Source organism: Dermacentor albipictus, chromosome 2 (genome assembly GCF_038994185.2).
Source record: "Dermacentor albipictus isolate Rhodes 1998 colony chromosome 2, USDA_Dalb.pri_finalv2, whole genome shotgun sequence".
Lineage (NCBI taxonomy): Eukaryota > Metazoa > Arthropoda > Arachnida > Ixodida > Ixodidae > Dermacentor > Dermacentor albipictus.
In genome coordinates this window covers 3,284,261-3,304,002 of record NC_091822.1, presented here as the reverse complement: position 1 = coordinate 3,304,002, position 19,742 = coordinate 3,284,261, and the positions used below count along the sequence as shown (strand labels likewise).

Genomic DNA, 19,742 nt, shown 5'->3' with positions numbered 1-19,742 from the left:
GAAGACTTACACCCGAGGAGCTCATAAGGTGTTAAAAACCTGCAAAACGCTAAAGTTGCTAAATTCTGCAGCCTACGAACGATGCACTATTTATTAGCGATTTTAGCGGAATTGATCACATGAGAGAGGGATACACCTTGAAATACCTCCACGTACCAATTGGATAATAAATTTTCAAACCTAGGTGAAATTAGCATTTTAGCAGAAAAAGGAGACGATTTGTCCTAGTGCAAAACTTGAAATATGCCACAGGTGCACGTGCATGAGTGACGCCAGTGTTTACGCTTCACAGTCGGACGAGCATGAAGCGAGCGTCCGAAACGCACTATGATCTCGCTAACTACAAGCTTGCCTGCCGGTGAGGCGCCAACAATCACGTCCCACATGGGTGCCCGCTAAGGCTTTCAGATTTGTCTTTTCCTGCAGTTTCCATCACACGCACAACTTTCGCACTACGTGAAGTTTGTGGGTTAAGTTCCCACTGGCGACAAGTTTTTTTCCACTTTCTGTTCCTCATTTCTCAATTTTTTTTTTACATTTTGCCATTTCAACCATAGCTAATTACCTCGACGCTGTGCTTGGCTTCGTTGCTGGCGAGCTTTATATGGTAGTGCTTAGCGAAAACCGAGCCCCTCAGTTTTCCTACTCCAGAATCACAAATACGTGTGTACGAGTCACGTAATATCGAAGAGATATAAAGTCATAAGTTTATCTGCCAAAACGTTCTGTCTATACCAAGGAAGCCATAGACTACACTAAGCAAAGAATTCAGCAGCAGCTATTGTCACCTATGGAGGCCGCCTGTAGAGGGTTGCATGAGAAAGAGAGAAATTGATTATGCGATAAAAGCTCAGAATGCGGACCTCCATTATAAGTGTGCAAATCTGTAAACCTGCCATGTTCAGGTGATCCATGCGTAGCAGTAGCATGCTGATTGTTGGAAAAATGTAAGTGATGTACATGTTTTCATCCCTTTTGATCTGTAGGTCCCGCTAAGTTTAAGTTCTCAAGGCTGCGTTGCCTGTCAGAGCTCGTTTCATCAAAAGTATAAATGCCAACATGTTCTCAGTGAAAAAAGTAACTCAATTACAAGGAGCACTACCGAGTGAGGAGGCGAGGGCCAATGCTAAAGTTCTGCAGTGAACGTTGCTTCAAAGCATGAATATATGCTCCTTTTATAGGACCGTATATTGGTGCACGCTCCATCTTAAGTGTCCACTTTCCAGAAAGTGGTATGAAGTTCGTAAACATGGATAAGGTGCCTCAGAAAGGCTGGCCAACATTTCGATAGGAGGACCTATCTTCATCAAAGGCGGCCTCGTCATCCTCGGCGTGTTAGTTTTAAAGGGTTAGTGCAGTGACGTCACCTGTTGGTGTTGTCGCTGGCGGCTGGTTTTAAAGAAAGAGACCACCAGAGGCAGCAAGTGCTGTCGTCCGACGTCTGTGAGCTTCGTTCCCAAGACGAGGGGACAAGAGCGTGAAAGTGGGCACGCGGGGAGATAAGAATAGAAACAAAAGCAGAAAAAAGGAACAAAAGAAAAAAAAGGAAAAAAAGCGGGGGAAGCCAGGGCGGCACCAAGACAGAAAAAAGGGGGGAGAGAAAAAGAACAAGAAATAGAAAAACAAAATTTTAAGAAAGACGGGGGCTAGGGAGCAAGTTGGGGATGCGAGAGGTTAGGGAGCATTCGGGGGGTGTCGTTGGCGGCATGTTTTTGTGGCATTAGAAGGGCCGATCAGGCGGTCAATGCGCGAGTAACACAAAAGACAAAAAAATAACACACACACACGCCCACACTCACACAGAAAAAAAAAACATGAATTGAAAAAGTGACTTGAGTAGCATAGCAGCAATACGTCGAGTAATATTGAAATAGTTAAGATGGCGACGCGGAGTCTGCGGTGCAATGTATGGGGTGACTGAAAGGCAGCGGCATGGTCTTTCAAGGGGCATTGCCCCAGTCGCTCAACGTAGGTGTCGTTACGGCGGCATCTAGAAATGGCGATACTCTGGGTTGAGGCGCCGAAAAGGGCATATTGATTTCGGAATGTGTTGATGAGGGGGTCTCAAAAATAGATTAAAAAAAAGGAAGGGAAAAGGGAAGGGGAAGGGGGACAAACACGATAGCAATGAGAGTACAGACCCGCCTGAATATACAGGGGAAGACTGTAAGCCTATGGATCAAGACTTCACAGAAAGCGAAGTTCGCGCAGCCCTGTACGACCTCAACAGTAGATCTGCTGCCGGTCCAGATGGCATTTCCAATAGGCTGTTGAAAAATTTGGACGATGAATCTATAACATATTTAACAGAGTATTTCAACGAACTCTGGAAAAATGGTGATTATCCAAAGGAATGGAGAATTGCTAACACAATTCTTATTCCCAAACCAGGCAAGCAACTAAATCTAGATAACCTAAGACCCATATCGTTAACATCATGTCTGGGCAAAACCATGGAGCATGTCATACTCAATAGACTTACTAAGTATGTAGAAAACAGAAATCTTCTTCCGCATAACCTGATCGGTTTCCGTCCTGGACTTTCGACTCAAGATGCAATGCTTTTAATCAAACATCATCTTATTCTTGCTAGCCCGCTGCATACTAGAGCTCTTCTAGGCCTCGATGTAGAAAAGGCCTTTGATCGCATCAAGCACAGGGCCATATTGGACATCCTCTCGGAGATGGGATTGGGTAAACGATTGCACAATATAGTTAAAGCCTTTCTCGGTGGCCGTTCTGCTTGTCTCAGGTTAGGCGAACTCCAATCGTCAACTCTGGAACTTGGGAATCGTGGGACACCACAAGGGTCCGTCCTATCTCCCATGTTATTTAATTTGGCAATGTCAAAAGTGGCTCGAGGTCTCGCGCAGATTGAGGGTATCCACTTTGCTATATACGCAGATGATGTAACAATCTGGAGTGCCGAAGGTAATATGGGACAAACAGAGACCAAACTACAGGAAAGCATTTATGTGGTAGAAACAACACTTGAGGGTATGGGACTGAACTGCTCTGCTAAGAAATCAGAACTATTGGTACTACGGAGCAGTAAGCGTGGGCGCAAACCGAACGGATATATCCCAGAGGAAGAACCCCGCATTGACATATATGCCAAGAATGGAGAACCAATCAGGCAGGTGGAGACTATTAGAGTGCTAGGCCTTCTCCTGCAAGCGAATAGATCTAATTGCAGGATGATACAACACATCTCTAACAAGTCAGAAGAAGTAGTAGGCTTCTTCGTAGAGTTACCAACAAGCATAAGGGGCTAGGAGAACACAGTGCCATAAGATTGGTACATGCATTCGCCTTTTGCCACTTCTCGTACGTGGCTGGCATGCTACAATGGACACAGGCTGATAAGAACAAGCTGAACGCTTTAATCAGACGACTTATAAAGACTGCACTAGGACTTCCCATCAGCACGGCTAACGATAGCTTATTGCGCCTAGGGCTGCATAACACACTAGAAGAGATAGCTGAGGCTCAGCAGGTGGCCCACCAGGAGAGACTAATGGGGACACGACCTGGGAGGGCGCTACTTGAAGAAATTGGCGTAGAAATTAACAATCACACCAACGAAGGAGAATTATTAACACAATTGCAAGCGGGACTACGAGAAACAATAAAAACGACCCCGTTCCCTAGGAACATGCACCCGACACATAACCTTGAGAGACGGAAGGCAAGGGCGAAGGCACTCCTTCAAGACATAGATCAAAATAAGCAGCAGGCGGTGTTCGTTGACGCTGCCTGGGTTAAAAATAAGGATGCGTATACCTCTGTTGTTGTAGACACTCAAGGTAACATACGGGATGCCATCACCGTCTATACCAAGGACCGAACAGTAGCACAACAAGTAGCAATCGCCTTAGCCATTCGGGCTAATCGGTGGACACATATTTACAGCGACTCTAGAACAGCCATACGCAACTTTACCACCGGATATGTGACACGGATAGCAACAAAATTTCTAGAGAAGGACAACAGTGAGAGGATTGAAATCCGCTGGTTTCCTGCACATCTGGGGGTTGTGGACGGAGCTCGGAGAAACCTCAATGAGGTGGCAAATGAAGCAGCACGAGGACTTTCTAGCCGTGCTCTTCAAGACCGAGCAACTTATACTTCACCCGGGGAACACAGGGATCGATTATTAACATACAACGAAATCACGAAGCATTATTATTTAAGCAGAAGGGAGTACCCATTGCCACACGGTAAGCTTTGCAGAGCCCAAGCTGTCACATTACGTTTGCTACAGACTAGAACATACCCAAGTCCAGATTTTATTAACACGATCTATCCTCAGAGGGAAATTCAAATCAACTGTAATAAGTGCAATGGCATCATTACTCTTGACCACATGCTTTGGCAGTGCCCCGCGGTCTTCACAGACTGTGACAAGGAAGAAGAATGGTGGCGGCAAATGCTGCACAGCGAATCACTCTCTGACCAATTACGGGCAGTCCAGAAGGCCCGCGATGTGGCTGAAGGGCTCGGCCTGACAGTCCCAACGTGGGAGCGGCCCGCGTCAACCTATGGTTGACCTTCAGGACCAAATAAAGTTCTTCATACCATCATACCATACACATGCCCACACTCACACAGAAAAAAAAAACATGAAAAAGTGACTTGAGTAGCATAGCAGCAATACGTCGAGTAATATTGAAATAGTTAAGATGGCGACGCGGAGTCTGCGGTGCAATGTATGGGGTGACTGAAAGGCAGCGGCATGGTCTTTCAAGGGGCATTGCCCCAGTCGCTCAACGTAGGTGTCGTTACGGCGGCATCTAGAAATGGCGATACTCTGGGTTGAGGCGCCGAAAAGGGCATATTGATTTCGGAATGTGTTGATGAGGGGGTCTCAAAAAATAGATTAAAAAAAGGAAGGGAAAAGGGAAGGGGAAGGGGGACTGAAGCCGGAATAACAAACAGGAGGGTGACGGGCGTAGAAGCGGGAGGGGCCATGTGTACACGGCAGAAAGGGGTCGAACAGTTGGTATAGACGTAAAAGCCTGAAAGAGTATATTAAATTAAGTAGTAGGCAGGAAAAAAACTTTTCGAAATGGAAGAGTAGGTGAGGATAAGAATTACGGTTAGCTGGTGGCCTAATATGTTTTGTGTCTTCGTTGATGATGGGAGAATTTCAGATTTAAGTTACCGCTTTTAAAGATTCTAAGTTGCCACGTGCCACATTAATTCCTGTCGGGTGTAGGCAATTAAACTTGTGTATGAGGTGTGATTCCGTATACTTCCTTTCGCGACGGGAACGGAAATTTGTTTGTAGTATACAGAGCCTTGCTTTGTCAAATATATGACCATGTTCATTCATGTGGCTGGCTACTGCTTTGGGTAAATTGTGTTTTGTGTCCGCGCGGTGACCGTTGAGTCTTGTATTAATTTGTTGTCCGGTCTCACCTATGTATTGTTTTCTACAAGCGGCGCATTCTAGACAGAAGACTACGTTGCTTGATGTGCAGGTGAAAGCCGAAGTTACCTTGTGTGCTTAATTCGACGCTGTGCTTTTTACTGTAGTAGTAGATTGAATATGTTTGCATGTAGCGCACCTGGGGCGGCCACGGGGATTGGTTCCCAACTTCCTCTTTGTCTGTAGTTTGGCGTGCACAAGAACATCTCTAAAATTAGTGGTGCGTCTGTAGGCTTGTCTGGAAGGGTCGGCAAAAATTTTCTTAAGTTTCAGGTTGCTGGTGAGAATTGGGTAGTATTTACTAAGGATGTTATTGACGTTTGGGAGTGCGTTTGAGAATTTAGTAGTTCTATTTCTTGTTCTTTTTCTCTCCCCCCTTTTTTCTGTCTTGGTGCCGCCCTGGCTTCCCCCGCTTTTTTCCTTTTTTTTCTTTTGTTCCTTTCTTCTGCTTTTGTTTCTTTTCTTATCTCCCTGCGTGCCCACTTTCACGCTCTTGTCCCCTCGTCTTGGGAACGAAGCTCACAGACGTCGGACGACAGCACCTGTTGCCTCTTGTGGTCTCTCTCTTTAGAACCAGCCGCCAGCGACAACACCAACAGGTGACGTCACTGCACTAACCCTTTAAAACTAACACGCCGAAGATGACGAGGCCGCCTTTGACGAAGATAGGTCCTCCTATGGAAACGTTGGCCAGGCTTTCTGAGGCACCTTATCCCTGTTTACGTACTTTATACCACAGTGTGCTATTTCATTTGTCAGCCCCTTTCTTGTTTTCGCGCTTTCCAGAAAGGCTTCTCTTAAATTTTTGTACACCGCTAGCATAACAACGCGATTAATGCTCAGACGAGGTGAATGCAACGCCATTTTCTTCTTTTGCACTCCGTCCACCTGTGTTGTAGCGGTAGTAGTCCAGTGCTGCCTTGACTCCCGACACCCCAATGTTGTATGGATCTCGCAGGTGCACACCGATACCGCCAACTATCACGTGGTCCTGAAGATCGCTGCCCACCGGCAGGTCAGCAACAATGGGGATCTGCATGCGCATGAAAGCCGATCAACAGTAAACTTCTTCCTGACCGAGTTGGTTTATACATATTGAAGCCATTGCAGCGGAAAGAAACACGGACAATCAAAAGAACAGGACACCATGCGCGCTAACGGTACACAGAACGCATAATGTGACCCAGTAAAATATCTGCGCGAAGAGCGACGGAATGTTTTTCTGCTTCCGAATTTATTGATTGAAGGAGAAGAAGGGGAACCAAGGGCCCCATTTTTTGTATGACGCCAACAGTTATAGATGCTAAGAAACGTATAGGGAGAGTAGTTGTTATTTTTATTGAGCGCTGGAAATAACAGGATAAAAATAAATGAAAATATGTGCGTGTCTCTGTGTGCGTTTTGTTACTCTCATACTTAGCTAGGGGTATTCTGTTTTTCTTTTTTAACTAAGAAACAAGTTCAGAACGTCTTGAATTTCCAGATTCAGTGTGAGGTGCATGCGAGCGGCGTGTATTGGATTGGATAAACCTTATTAAAGGTCGTGCAGGACGCGTGTTAGCGCGCAGCGGGCGTCTCACGCGCAGGGACCGACAGGGAGTACCTGGAGGCCGCTTCGCACGCCTGCTAGACGACCCATCACTGGTCTTGGCGGCGTGCGTGCCTACACATAATAATATTGATGTTGTCTATTTCCTTTCATTTTTATTCTTCTTTTGCGTATGGAATCGTTTCCCAAGTCTTTCGACAATTCATTGTCTATTTTTCTACCTCCCTCACTCTCTGCTTTTCTTCTTTTCTATGCCTATGGTATTGGGATAGCTCGCACATAAACGGCGAAGATAGCATGCATCGCGAGTAATTAAGCAACGAGGATGTGGCTATGAAGCTTTGCTTTCCAGCTGCGACTTGAATTGTAGATCAGGCGTAAAAATGATAAACAATATTAACGAACTCAAGCATAACTGCGATACGGCCAAGTCGGAACAGATTCATCACTTAAAAACTTTTTGAGAGCAAACAGACCATATTTATAATAGTAACGAGTGTAGAAGGCTTGCGCATGTTAAGTAAAAGCTGTAGTATTTTACCAGCTATACAAAATGCAGGCCAGCACACTAAGAAAATTTTGACGTTATATATAGGCACTGTAGAAAAACCATTATCCTGAGGTTCACGCCGAAAAACACATTTGATTAATTGATTCACTGATTGATTAATTGATTCACAAGATTTATGCCCCATAAACTAGATACTGAACCTGTAGGGAAGGGTGTTGTTGGTAATTCTAGAGTCCGTGCCAGCGTCTGCACTTCTTTTGTGAGTACCGATATCTATGACAGGAAAATAAAACAGAAATATTGCAAGTCTAACAACAACTATGTTGAAACAGACACACTGTCCGGGGAATGTATTCTAAGCCAGAAAGCATTTTTCTGCTGCTAGCAGCACACGCATACCTTGAGCTCATTGAGGTGGTCCTTCGGTCCGACACCGGACAGCATGAGCAGCTTTGGTGAATTAGCAACTCCCGCGGACAGGATGACTTCTCTTGTGGCCAGCGCGGTGTGCTCGACACCGTCCTTCAGAAATGTCACGCCCACGGCACGCTTTCCTTCGAAAAGTACCTACGCAAAACAAAGTCACCAAGCGTTGCATTTTCGGTTGGAATATCTCTTCACCGTTTTATCTATGCTAAAGCTTTACGTGGCAGGCGTAGCTTCTTCGCTTCCTTCCGCTTCCGCTTGTAATATTTCGCCTGCTGACATGCTCGATTAGCTATAGCAGGTAGCAGCACTCTTCTAGTATCCGGAGACCATCGGGATTATCGCCACGCGTACATTTATCTGCATGGCAGGGTCTATCGAAACGCCAACCACGTATCATCACTCAAGGCCTTAGGCATTTAACTTGGGGTTGAAGACTTATCGTGCAACCTTTGACGCAAACAGGAAGCTTATTTAGAGCACGACCAATGAAAAATCAGTCACTGCGGCAGCACGAGGCCTTCACCCATGAGGGAATGTCAGTACTTGAAACACGCACTGTGCGCTGGTGCTTAGGTCGCGATGGAAGAGAAGGAAAATTGAGCGGTTACGCATCCCGTGCGTTCTTTGGCTGCGCCAAGGTGACTTGGAATCATAGTTAGGTTATATTGGAGGAAGCACAGCTGTCATTCGCTGCATTATTCTGACATGCCGAGTTAAGAACATTCGTCGAACAGTCAGGTGCTTAAGTTTAATGCTACCCGAACACAGCGGTGAATCAAAAAAAGTTACAGTCACGTTTCACTTCGTGAACGCAGATGACGCGCAAGCGCATTGGTGCTATAGCGCACACGACGCTATCGACCCTCGGTGCTGCTAGAAGCCTGTCCGCATCTCAGATCCTGTTCAAGACAGAGCTCGCGCGGCCGCGCCATACGCAACAGCCGCCGGAGTCGAACGACTTGCGTTCGCTTGCTATCTAAATAACCTAGCATGGTGTCAGCGCACACGTGGAAACAAACACACTTCACAAGCGGTTACTACGGACACTCCCTGTCAAGAGGTTGGCGTGATGAATCGGGGCAGCAGTAGCGATCGTAATGACCATGGCATTGTTTATCGTTTCAACGCAAACTGAGCGTTGAAAACAAAGCGCACGAAAAGCTACGAGCCGCCGGCCCACCTGTGCTCCCAAAGCAGATGACTTTCAAGAAAAGCCCGCGTGACCATGCGCGACCGTAGTGCCTCTCTCTCCTCCCCCGGTACCGTGCGCGCGACAGAATAAGACATCCTTCCTCCTCTTGCGCATGTGAGATTGAGCTGGCATCATCGGCTCACACACAGCGCACGACACTCGCGTCCGATCTTATCGCGGGACTCACCCACGGCTTCACAAAGAAAATCTGTAACAACTGCCCGAGGAGGTCAACCCAGCGCGTTTGCGCCTACCTTCCTCCTCCGCGACGCCTCGCCTCGCTTCTCCATCCCCGATTCATTCGACCTTACATTCCTCTCGGTAGCGTTACGTGGCCGCGCGCTCAGCGCATCTTTCCTACTTTCCACGACGCACGATTCTCTTCACCTCCGTGCGCCTTTCTCCGGCGCTTGCTTCGGAGCTTTGCACAGACACCGCCAATTTCATAAGCTGATCAGCTACGCTTGCACGTAAAATGGCCGCGTCTATGCCGTTACCCGGAAGTTATATATAGAGACGAGAATAGGACGTTTGAGCTTCGCCTTTAAGAGCGAAACGCCCGACAGCATTCAAAAGTCCCTAACTGCTTCTCACGTTCCCGGCAACTTAAGCTTATATAACCGTAACGCTTACCGGGAAACGCTGGTGGCCAACGCTATGCACGAAGACGAGCTTTCCATAGAGAAAGAAATTCAACAAAAGGGGACACTCTTCAAAAACTGGAAACAGGAAACACGTCACGCCTAGTTTCAACAACATCCGTTAGTTGACGCGAGCATCAGTAAAAAAGAATGTGAAATAAACTTCCAGACAACGTTTTATTTTTTTTATTCCTTCCCACTAAAAGTGAAAAAGTTTTGCGTGTAAATGAACTTATACTTTGCAACTTTTTGTTGCGTTGGCTAGCAACAAGCTAGCGGCACGCCAGACGCGCGCATACGTCATGCGCCAGACAAGCCGCAGGAGTGAGCGAGGCCGGTCGTATACGTGCGAAGTTCGCGTGCTCGGCGACCCGTCTGTTTTGGATATAGCCCATTTTTTTTTGGGCTCCCGGCCTTCTCTATGCTTCTCTTGCGTATCGTCTGCATTTCAACACAGCACCACTGCACTACTGGACTACGGCAAGGAGAGAAATTGTGTTTGACAGTGTGCGGCGTATTTTAAGCACATTTAGGCTTAGTTCGAGTGGCGCAGTTAGCGAAAAACAGCTCCGCCGTCCTGATGCAGTTAACTTGAGTTAATGCCTCGTCCTGGGAGATGTTTGCGACGCTTTCTATGAGCCCCAACATTACTGTAACTTATTTTGATAGTTTTTGGGCACGCTTGCCGCGCCCGGCTTATTGACGCAGTAAGCGAAAACCGGCTCGGCCGTGTGACGCATTTGCCCGTGTACATGCGTGTACTGCGTCGTAGCGCCTAAGTCCGACAAGTTTTCGCGCATTCTGTGGTCCCCATCATTATTGTAACTAATGTCGTTATATTTGCGGTAGTTTAGAAGCACGGTTGCCGCGCCCGGCTTATTGGCGCAGTTAGCGAAAAGCAGCTCGGCTGTGTGTCGCAATTAGTTTCGCGTGTACTGAATCTTACTGGTAGAAGTTCGTGACCCATTCTCTGACCAGAAAAAGTATTGTAATTTATTTGGTAACTTTTTGGGATATCTTGAGGCTTTCTCGCCGCGCCTGGGGTTGTGAAGCTGTTAGCAAAAAGCAAGCCGGCCGTAGTGAGTTAGTTTTGCGAGTACTGAATTTTAGTGGGGCAAGTTTGTGAGGCATTTTATAGCCCTGCAACAACATATACCTTATTTCGGCACTCACGCTTCTCGAAAACGCGACGAGCGATTGCCGACAGTGATAACACGGGAGTGTTGCATGCGCCGGCAGGACGCGTAAAAGATAACACGGAGGAGCTCAAGAACATGCCATCTATGTGTTCTGAGCGACTGAAAACAGGCTTTGCACCTACGAGTCTGACTTGAGTGCGATTAGAAGGCATTCTGCGAGCGTGTAACATGGTCTGGCTGAGCCTGTGTTGTAGTCACCTTTGTGTACTTGGCGTACCATCGTGTCGACTGAGGCCAAGTTTTGGAAACGCGCAGTCACCCGTGTATTTGTGCACCTAAAGTGCAGGAAATAATGCCCGAGAAAGGAGGGGTGCTTGAAAATCGGATGTTCAGATTTTATGGCATTGTCTTTGCTGCGAAATGTACGTAAAAGTGAATTTATCTATAATGCCGCTCATTCACCACTTACGCACGTTTCGCCTCTACACGCAATACTCCTGTTAGGTCAATATACCGAAATGATACATGCTTGTAATTTACTTTCTTTCAGCTGATGGCATCCGGTGGAGCATCGTACGGCAACGACTACTGCTTACCTGGTGCCACAACTTTGGATGAGTGCAGAAGAAGCCCGGAACGAACATTTACATAGAGCAAAATAAACATTTCATCATTTCAGAAGACGTCTTTTGTTTTCATGAAATTGCACCTGACAGATTCGGCACAGTCTTGTAAAGGTCAATCGCAATCATTTCTACTTGTTAATGAAACGACTCCACGCCAAGCCCACGCGGGGTTCAGCAGAAGCGAAAAAAAAAATCAATGCCGCGCTGAGCAGCGGAGCCAGTGCGGCGGGTACCAACTTGTGTTCAAAACGCGCGCGCCCAAAACCGAAACCGGAAGAAGTCAACAACATCCGCTTGGGGTGCTACAGTCAATTCGGCCGCTGGGCTCTATGGGAGTGTCCGCTCTTATTGAAATTTCCTTCTCTATGAGCTTTCTGATAGGAACGCGGCCTCTTGTGTGCTCTGATCTGTTATTGTTTCGCACTTTTGATATTTCAATTTGCGAAGATTCAACACAAACGTCATGCGCTGTCGATGTTTTGTTTCATGACGTTTGTTTCTGGGCTGTCATTCTCAAAATTGTGAGGAATAGCTGTGTAAAGAATAGAAGACGAAGGGCGACCAACTTCAGCGATTGAACAAGAACGACTTTAGCGCCTATAGAATGCTTCGCGGCATCAGACAAACACCGCCAATTTAAAGAGCTGACCTATTGAGTCAGTGCTTTATTGTTGCACCTGCGTACGTTTCTTCAATCACGGTGTTGTCGTTGGCGAGAATGATTTCAGTTGGGTAAACATTGAAGCTTAAACTAAAACATAACTCGGCAGCCTTGACGTGTCTGAGGCGTATTGGAATAGGAGCTCATTTGAGAAAAGGAAATACTGACAGTATCGTTGCGCAGGCATGGAAACAATGGATGGCCATATTTTTTTCAGTAAGCATATTTGCCTCGAGGACATTTCCGAGGCACCATCCTCTGTAATATCTCTGTGACCTAAAAGGCGACATCACGCGATACTGACTGCGAAATGCCGTGACCTGCGTGTACCGGCTGTTCGACATCTCCAGCGGTTAAGACACGGGTAATTCCGAGTGTTTGCATGTTTTAAGTGTTGTACGTGTGACGTATGTTCTACGAAAAAACCTAGCGCGTACATCACGGTTTGGTGTGTAGGGCAGCAAAGGTTTTTAGCGAGTTGGCAACATGGTGTGCTTTCACCCGCGCGGTTGCTCAGTGGCTATGGTGTCGGGCTGCTGAGCACGAGGTCGCGGGATCGAATCCCGGCCGCGGCGGCCGCATTTCGATGGGGGCGAAATGCAAAAACACCCGTGTACTTAGATTTAGGTGCACGTTAAAGAACCCCAGGTAGTCAAAATTTCCGGAGTCCTCCACTACGGCGTGCCCCATAATAAGAAAGTGGTTTTGGCACGTTAAACCCCATGATTTTTAACATGATGCTTTCATATTGGTTATTCATTTCCCATTACATTTCAAAGTATTAGTTGTACGTGCTTTTGTAGCAATATTAGTACTCTTCAGAGCATGCGTCGCAGGGCGGGCGGCTTGCCACTTTCGCAAGAATTAGCGCAGAACGATGGTTTATTACAGGTATATATAATAATAGCTTCACGTTCAATCGCTTATGTTTTACAGCGAAGCTGTTTTTGGCTAGGGTTCCGTGCACTTTTCCTATCCGACAACAAATATGTGTGAGGAAAAACTATCATCAGCAATAGCTCGTGCCACTGCTCGTGCGTTCGTCGTCTTCCACAGATGGCTCCGTTGCCGCTGAACACGCCAGCGTTCCCATATTACCCCTTCCTCGGCGAAGGCGCTTACGGCACTGGCCTACTGCCAGTAGGTGGACTGATTTCAGTCTCAAATTATTTGCCTCAGTATATCGCGAAATGAAAACACCAATGTATATAAAGAATGTATAACATGAATGAACGCGGATGTATAAAAATAAATGTGTGTGCGCACTTTTCGTCGCAGTGACCACCGATAAAGACAATAAATGTGTTCGTACTTTTGGTGAAATCTCTGTGTCACCTCTTTGTCGTGTGCTACACAGCCTCGCTGCTCATCCGCCACCACAACGCAGAATGGCTCGTAATAGTATACTTATATGCTTATTGTCTCATCAATCCACGCTTCTACATGCCGTGCGAGCGCATGCGAGTCGTATGCCGACGCGCTTTTCCCACAGATAAAATTTGCGACAATCGATGACTATCCTCGCCGGCGTGAAACGATATCTGAGCACAAGGTGCGCAGTTTACATCGCGTCAATATCAGCCTAGTCAAGATCATAGTTCGACATCGGCCCCTGCCTACTGCACCAACCATGCCGGCGCTACATCCGTGAAGCTACTAAACACATCACCCTCTTTTACCATTTCCCGTGTGCTACTGCATGTTCCTTCTTTTACTAAAAGAGGTGTTCACTTCCCAATGCAGCCCGTTATATCTAATGACTACGTCCCCTACTACACCCCTAAATACCCCTCTACATCAAATAAAGCAAGTGCAACTGTTATTTATTAATTTTTATTATTTATTTATTTATTTATTTTCACCTTATCAGTGGGCGAAGACATCACAGAGAGGAGTGGAATTGCAACCGCCTTTATTGACAGCAACGACATCGGTGATGGTAGCAGTGCAAGAAGCAAAGTGGTTATAGTCACTCCTGATCTGGGTGATGAAATAGTGTATGCCCGTGCGACAACACCCACTTTGAAGTAGTAATCACCACGAGATGAAATGTGGTTTGGTCGAAGCAGGAGTTCTTTCAAAGGGAAATTAGCATAATAAACCGTGCTTAGGAGACGAACTGGAACGTTTACGGCACGTTGACTGGACGGAAAAGCTAATGAAACAAACACTCTCAGTATGGCAATAATTCGTAAGTATGACGCCGGCATCTTTTCTTTTTTACACTGCTTGAAGAACATTAATTATAGTGATGCTAGTGGGATCCCAAATAGAAGACGCGTGCACTAATTTAAATAGCACAACGGGCTCGCGAAGCCTAAGGCTGGAAGGGACAGCGGAAAATTTTCGGCGCACATATCCTAGCACGTGGTTAGCGTTTTAGGAATGTAATTTAGATACAAATTTCAAGAAACGTCGTCGGCAATAGGGACATTTAGATATTTTCAGGAATATGAAGTGGTTAGCGTTGTGTTGTTTACTGTATAAACAAAGATAATTAAGCATATGATGGAAAACGAGGTACTATCATTACTTTACATTAAAAATTGTTTAGTGTTATTTGTCAAATGTTACACATTCAGTTATCTTGTTGATATAGGACTGTAGCTGTGAGGGATCAGAAATATTTTTGCTCACAAAATGGAAAAGACAATCAGCGAAGTTCCTAATGGTTTAAATAATGCCAAGGTGTAAGTTGGTAATGCAAATAAATACCAAAGGTGGTAAAACGGAGCCCTGCAGGACGCAAGATATGACACTAACAGTTAAAGAGTAAGAATTTTAGTAGTACGTATTGAAGAACTTTAGACATCCAGGATATAATCCTGCCCAGAACGTTGGGGTTAATGTTAAGCGTGAACGTCTTGAGTCCGGTAATTTTTAAGGCACCGTGCCAAATGATTTTACAAAGTTAAAGAAAAGTTAATGAATAAATACCTTGTTATCTACAGCATGGAAAATATGATTAGCAAGGCATGCAACTGAGTCTAGTACGAGAAATCCATCGTAAACCATGGTGGCCTATTGAAAGGAATGAATTCGACTCAAGAAATAGGCGGGGGGGGGGGGGGGACTAATTATGTGTTGCTCGACTTGTGTAAGAGAGCCACTTTCCCTGATTTTCAATTATAAGTCAGACCGGGACTCGGTGACGGCCAAGAGAAGTTCAGCGAAAAAAAAAAGGAAAACAGAATTATAAGTCATGGTATTTTTCAACACCTTTATGTTCATTGCATCCGCACCTCCTCAAGAAGATACTCACACTTTCTATCAAATGGGACATCCCACCAGGGAACTTGCAGTTGGATGAAACAGGGAATGGAGTAGGAGAACGACGAGGCAATAAAATCGCTGAGTATATTACAACCGATATCGTATTATATATATATATATATATATATATATATATATATATATATATATATATATATATATATATATAACGAGAAGAAAGGGGGTTAACCGAGGGGCCCGATTTTTATTAGTCATATCAGGCTTCTTATGATATGACTATGTATATATATATATATATATATATATATATATATATATATATATATATATATATATATATATATATATATATATATATATATATATATATATATATATATATGTATATATATATCATCATCAGCCTGGTTACGCCCACTGCAGGGCAAAGGCCTCTCCCATACTTCTCCAACAACCCCAGTCATGTACTAATTGTGGCCATGCCGTCCCTGCAAACTTCTTAATCTCATCCGCCCACCTAACTTTCTGCCGCCCCCTGCTACGCTTCCCTTCCCTTGGGATCCAGTCCGTAACCCTTAATGACCATCGGTTATCCTCCCTCCTCATTACATGCCCTGCCCATGCCCATTTCTTTTTCTTGATTTCAACTAAGATGTCATTAACTCGCGTTTGTTCCCTCACCAAATCTGCTCTTTTCTTATCCCTTAACGTTACACCTATGATTCTGCTCTCCATAGCTCGTTGCGTCGTCCTCAATTTGAGTAGAACCCTTTTCGTAAGCCTCCAGGTTTCTGCCCCGTAGGTGAGTACTGGTAAGACGCAGCTATTATACACTATTATATATATATATATATATATATATATATATATATATATATATATATATATATATATATATATATATATATATATATATATATATATATATATATATATATTATGGCAAAGAAGTCTCACACGGCTGTGGACGACACGAAGGACGCGGACAATAAGACGCAACAGCGTTGGCTTAGCCAGTCCAAAACCAGGAACAGCGTATAGCCCGAGCCTCACTTCAGTAGCGCTGGCGATCCGGCTGCGGAGCTCGGCAGGGCGCACTTCTTCTTCCTTACAACTTCCCCCCTCGCTGAAGACCGAGCCGCACAGGAGGCCTAAGGCGTGGTGAGGACGAAGGGCTCGTGATACGGCTTGAGCCGATCTGCGTGCACAATTTCGTGGCCTCGGCGGCGGAGGTCCGTAGGGGGCGTCAGAGGTTCGATAGCGTAGTTCACAGGAGAAATTTCGCGTAGAACCCGGTAAGGTCCATGGTATCGGGATACAAACTTGGAGGAGACACCTTGTGTCGAAATAGGAGGCACCCACAACCAAACAAGAGCGTCAGGCGAAAACTGGTGGTGGGGGCGCCCGTCGTCATGACGAAATTTCTGTAGCGCTTGTTCTTGTGTTGTAAGGGAGCGAGCTAGTTGCCGACATTCTTCTGCATACCGGGCGGCTTCGGAAGCCGGTGTACCCTCTGATAAGTCGTGACGGTAAGGGAGAATAGTATCGATGGGAAATGATGGTTCGCGGCCATATAGAAGAAAGAAGGGAGAAAAGCCCGATGTTGACTGGGGTGCCCTGTTGTAGGCGTACGTGACATAGGGAAGGATGAGGTCCCAGTTGGTGTGGTTGGAGGCGACATACATGGAAAGCATGTCGCCAAGAGTTCGGTTAAAGCGCTCCGTCAATCCGTTTGTTTGCGGGTGATATGCAGCGGTACAGCGATGAATGGCGCGGCATTCAGCGAGAAGTTCTTGAATGACGTCGCCGAGAACGACACGACCTCGGTCACTCAGGAGTTCGCGGGGAGCGCCGTGACGTAGAACGAAGTGGTGAAGCAGGAAGGAAGCAACATCACGAGCCGTCGCGGCTGGTAGAGCGGCCGTTTCTGCATACCTCGTGAGGTGGTCTACAGCTACAATGACCCAGCGATTGCCAGCAGCTGTGTATGGCAGAGGCCCGTAGAGGTCTATCCCAACCCGGTCAAAGGGCCGCGAAGGGCATGGCAAAGGTTGCATTGATCCAGAAGGGCGGCAAGGATCAGGCTTGCGGCGTTGACATTCTGTGCAAGAGCGAATGTACTTGTGCACAAATGTGTACATACCACGCCAATAAAACCTATGACGTAGTCTGGTGTAGGTCATGAAGAGACCAGCGTGTGCGCACTGAGGGTCGGCGTGGAAAGCGGCGCATACATCAGTGCGGAGCTGCCGAGGTATTACAAGCAGCCATTTGCGGCCGTCGGAACTGTAGTTACGGCGATAGACAATTCCGTCGCGGATGGTGAAGTGCGAAGCTTGTCGGCGTAACGCTCGGGATGGTGGGCGTGCAGGTGAATTAGAGATGTAATCTATCAAAGACGAAATCCAGGAGTCCTTGCGCTGCTCCAAAGCCATGTCGACAGAAGCGAATGGGAGAAGTGGGTCGTCTAGGACAGACACACTGACAATGTCGGCGTGGACAGGCGAGCGCGAAAGAGCATCGGCATCGGCGTGCTTCCTGCCTGAGCGGTAGACAACGCGGATATCGTACTCTTGGAGCCTCAGGGCCCACCGGGCTAGGCGGCCGCAGGGATCCTTGAGAGACGACAACCAGAAAAGTGCGTGGTGATCGGTAACGACATCGAAGGACCGGCCGTACAGGTATGGGCGAAATTTTGTGATGGCCCAGATGATCGCGAGACATTCTTTTTCCGTGGCGGAATAGTTCGCTTCAGCTTTCGTCAGAGTACGGCTTGCGTAAGCAACAACATATTCTTGGCAGCCGGGCTTTCGCTGGGCGAGCACAGCGCCAAGACTAACACCGCTAGCATCCGTATGGATTTCCGTGGGAGCAGGTGGATCGAAATGGCGCAGTGTCGGTGGTGTTGTGAGCAGGCGACGTAGCGTCGCGAAGGCAGCATCGCAAGTTGGTGACCACGCGGAAAGATTGGGGTCTCCCCGAAGAAGCTCTGTCAGAGGAGCCATAATCGAAGCGAAATTTCCAATAAAGCGGCGGAAGTACGAGCAGAGGCCAATGAAACTGCGCAAGTCTTTTAGAGACGTCGGCTTCGGGAATTCTTTAACAGCATGGAGCTTAGCGGCATGAGGGAGAACGCCGTCCTTCGACACGACATGTCCGAGAATCGTCAGCTTGCGTGCCCCAAAGTGACATTTTTTTCAGATTTAGTTGGAGGCCAGCGTCACTGAGACAGCGTAAAACCTGCTCCAAGCGATGAAGGTGAGTAGGGAAATCTTGTGCGAACACTACTACATCATCGAAATAACACAAGCACGTGTTCCATTTGAGACCTCGAAGAATAGTGTCCATCATCCGCTCAAAAGTCGCGGGCGCGTTGCAAAGTCCGAATGGCATCACACGAAATTCGTATAAATCTGGTGTGATGAAAGCAGTTTTAGGCTTATCTTCTGCAGCCATAGGCACCTGCCAATAACCAGAGCGTAGATCGAGGGAAGAAAAGAACTCTGCACCTTGTAAGCTGTCGAGTGCGTCGTCGATCCGCGGCAATGCATTCACATCCTTTCGGGTTATTTTGTTTAGGCGGCGATAATCCACGCAAAAGCGGATCGAGCCATCCTTCTTTTTAACTAAAACAACTGGCGATGCCCATGGGATGTCGCACGGTTCAATGACACCACGCTTTGCCATGTCACCTACTTGCTCATCAATGACGCGTCGTTCTGTCGATGAGACGCGGTGGGGTCGCTGCCGTAAGTGAGTGAGAACCGGTGTCAATACGGTGACATACAGTCGTCGTTCGGCCCAGAGAAGTGCTATGGCTGTCAAAAGCAGGGCGAAATTTCTCGAGGAGACGGAGAAGGTCATGGCGTTGCGTGCGGCTTAAGGCGTTGTCGATGACGTGGCTGAAAACGTCTTCAGGCGATGTTTTATTTATTTATTTCAAAATACTACAGTCCAATGTGATGGCCCAAGCAGGTGTGGGTTACATCCAACATGAATGTGCAAAGCAACAGACAAGAAAAAAGCAAGCAAGAAAGAAGAAAAGCAAAAAGAAAAAAAAGGAAAATAAAGCTTAAGAGAGAAGGTAACACTCCAACTCAGCGAGAAAATTATTGGAACCAAAAATATTAGACGGCAAAGAATTCCATTCTTCCACATTTCTTGGAAAATAACTGAATTTGAAAGCTTTTGATCGGGCAAAGATTGGGGTTAGTGCAAATTCATGGCCATGGCGTGTGCGTCGTGTTGTTAAGGGTTTTATACTGTCAGGTAGATCTATTTTTATGCTACCAAACATACAATTATAAAGAAATGAAAGGCGACTAAATT

At 46.5% G+C, this 19,742-nt stretch overlaps 1 protein-coding gene and 1 long non-coding RNA gene across 2 annotated transcripts in view; one reads left to right on the top strand and one right to left on the bottom strand.

Moving 5' to 3' along the window:
* LOC135921121 (uncharacterized) overlaps positions 1-6,705 on the top strand; it is a 43,737-nt gene extending 37,032 nt beyond the window's left edge. The window contains exon 3 of the long non-coding RNA XR_010570460.2: positions 6,390-6,705. This is a non-coding gene — a long non-coding RNA (uncharacterized lncRNA). The remainder of the gene's footprint in view (positions 1-6,389) is intronic.
* LOC135921120 (4-pyridoxate dehydrogenase-like) overlaps positions 1-19,742 on the bottom strand; it is a 337,516-nt gene that overhangs the window by 160,694 nt on the left and 157,080 nt on the right. The window contains exons 6-7 of the mRNA XM_065455439.2: positions 7,891-8,058; positions 6,320-6,464 (exon numbers count right to left, since the gene is read on the bottom strand). Of these exons, the coding sequence (XP_065311511.1) occupies positions 6,320-6,464; positions 7,891-8,058 (313 nt within the window). The remainder of the gene's footprint in view (positions 1-6,319; positions 6,465-7,890; positions 8,059-19,742) is intronic.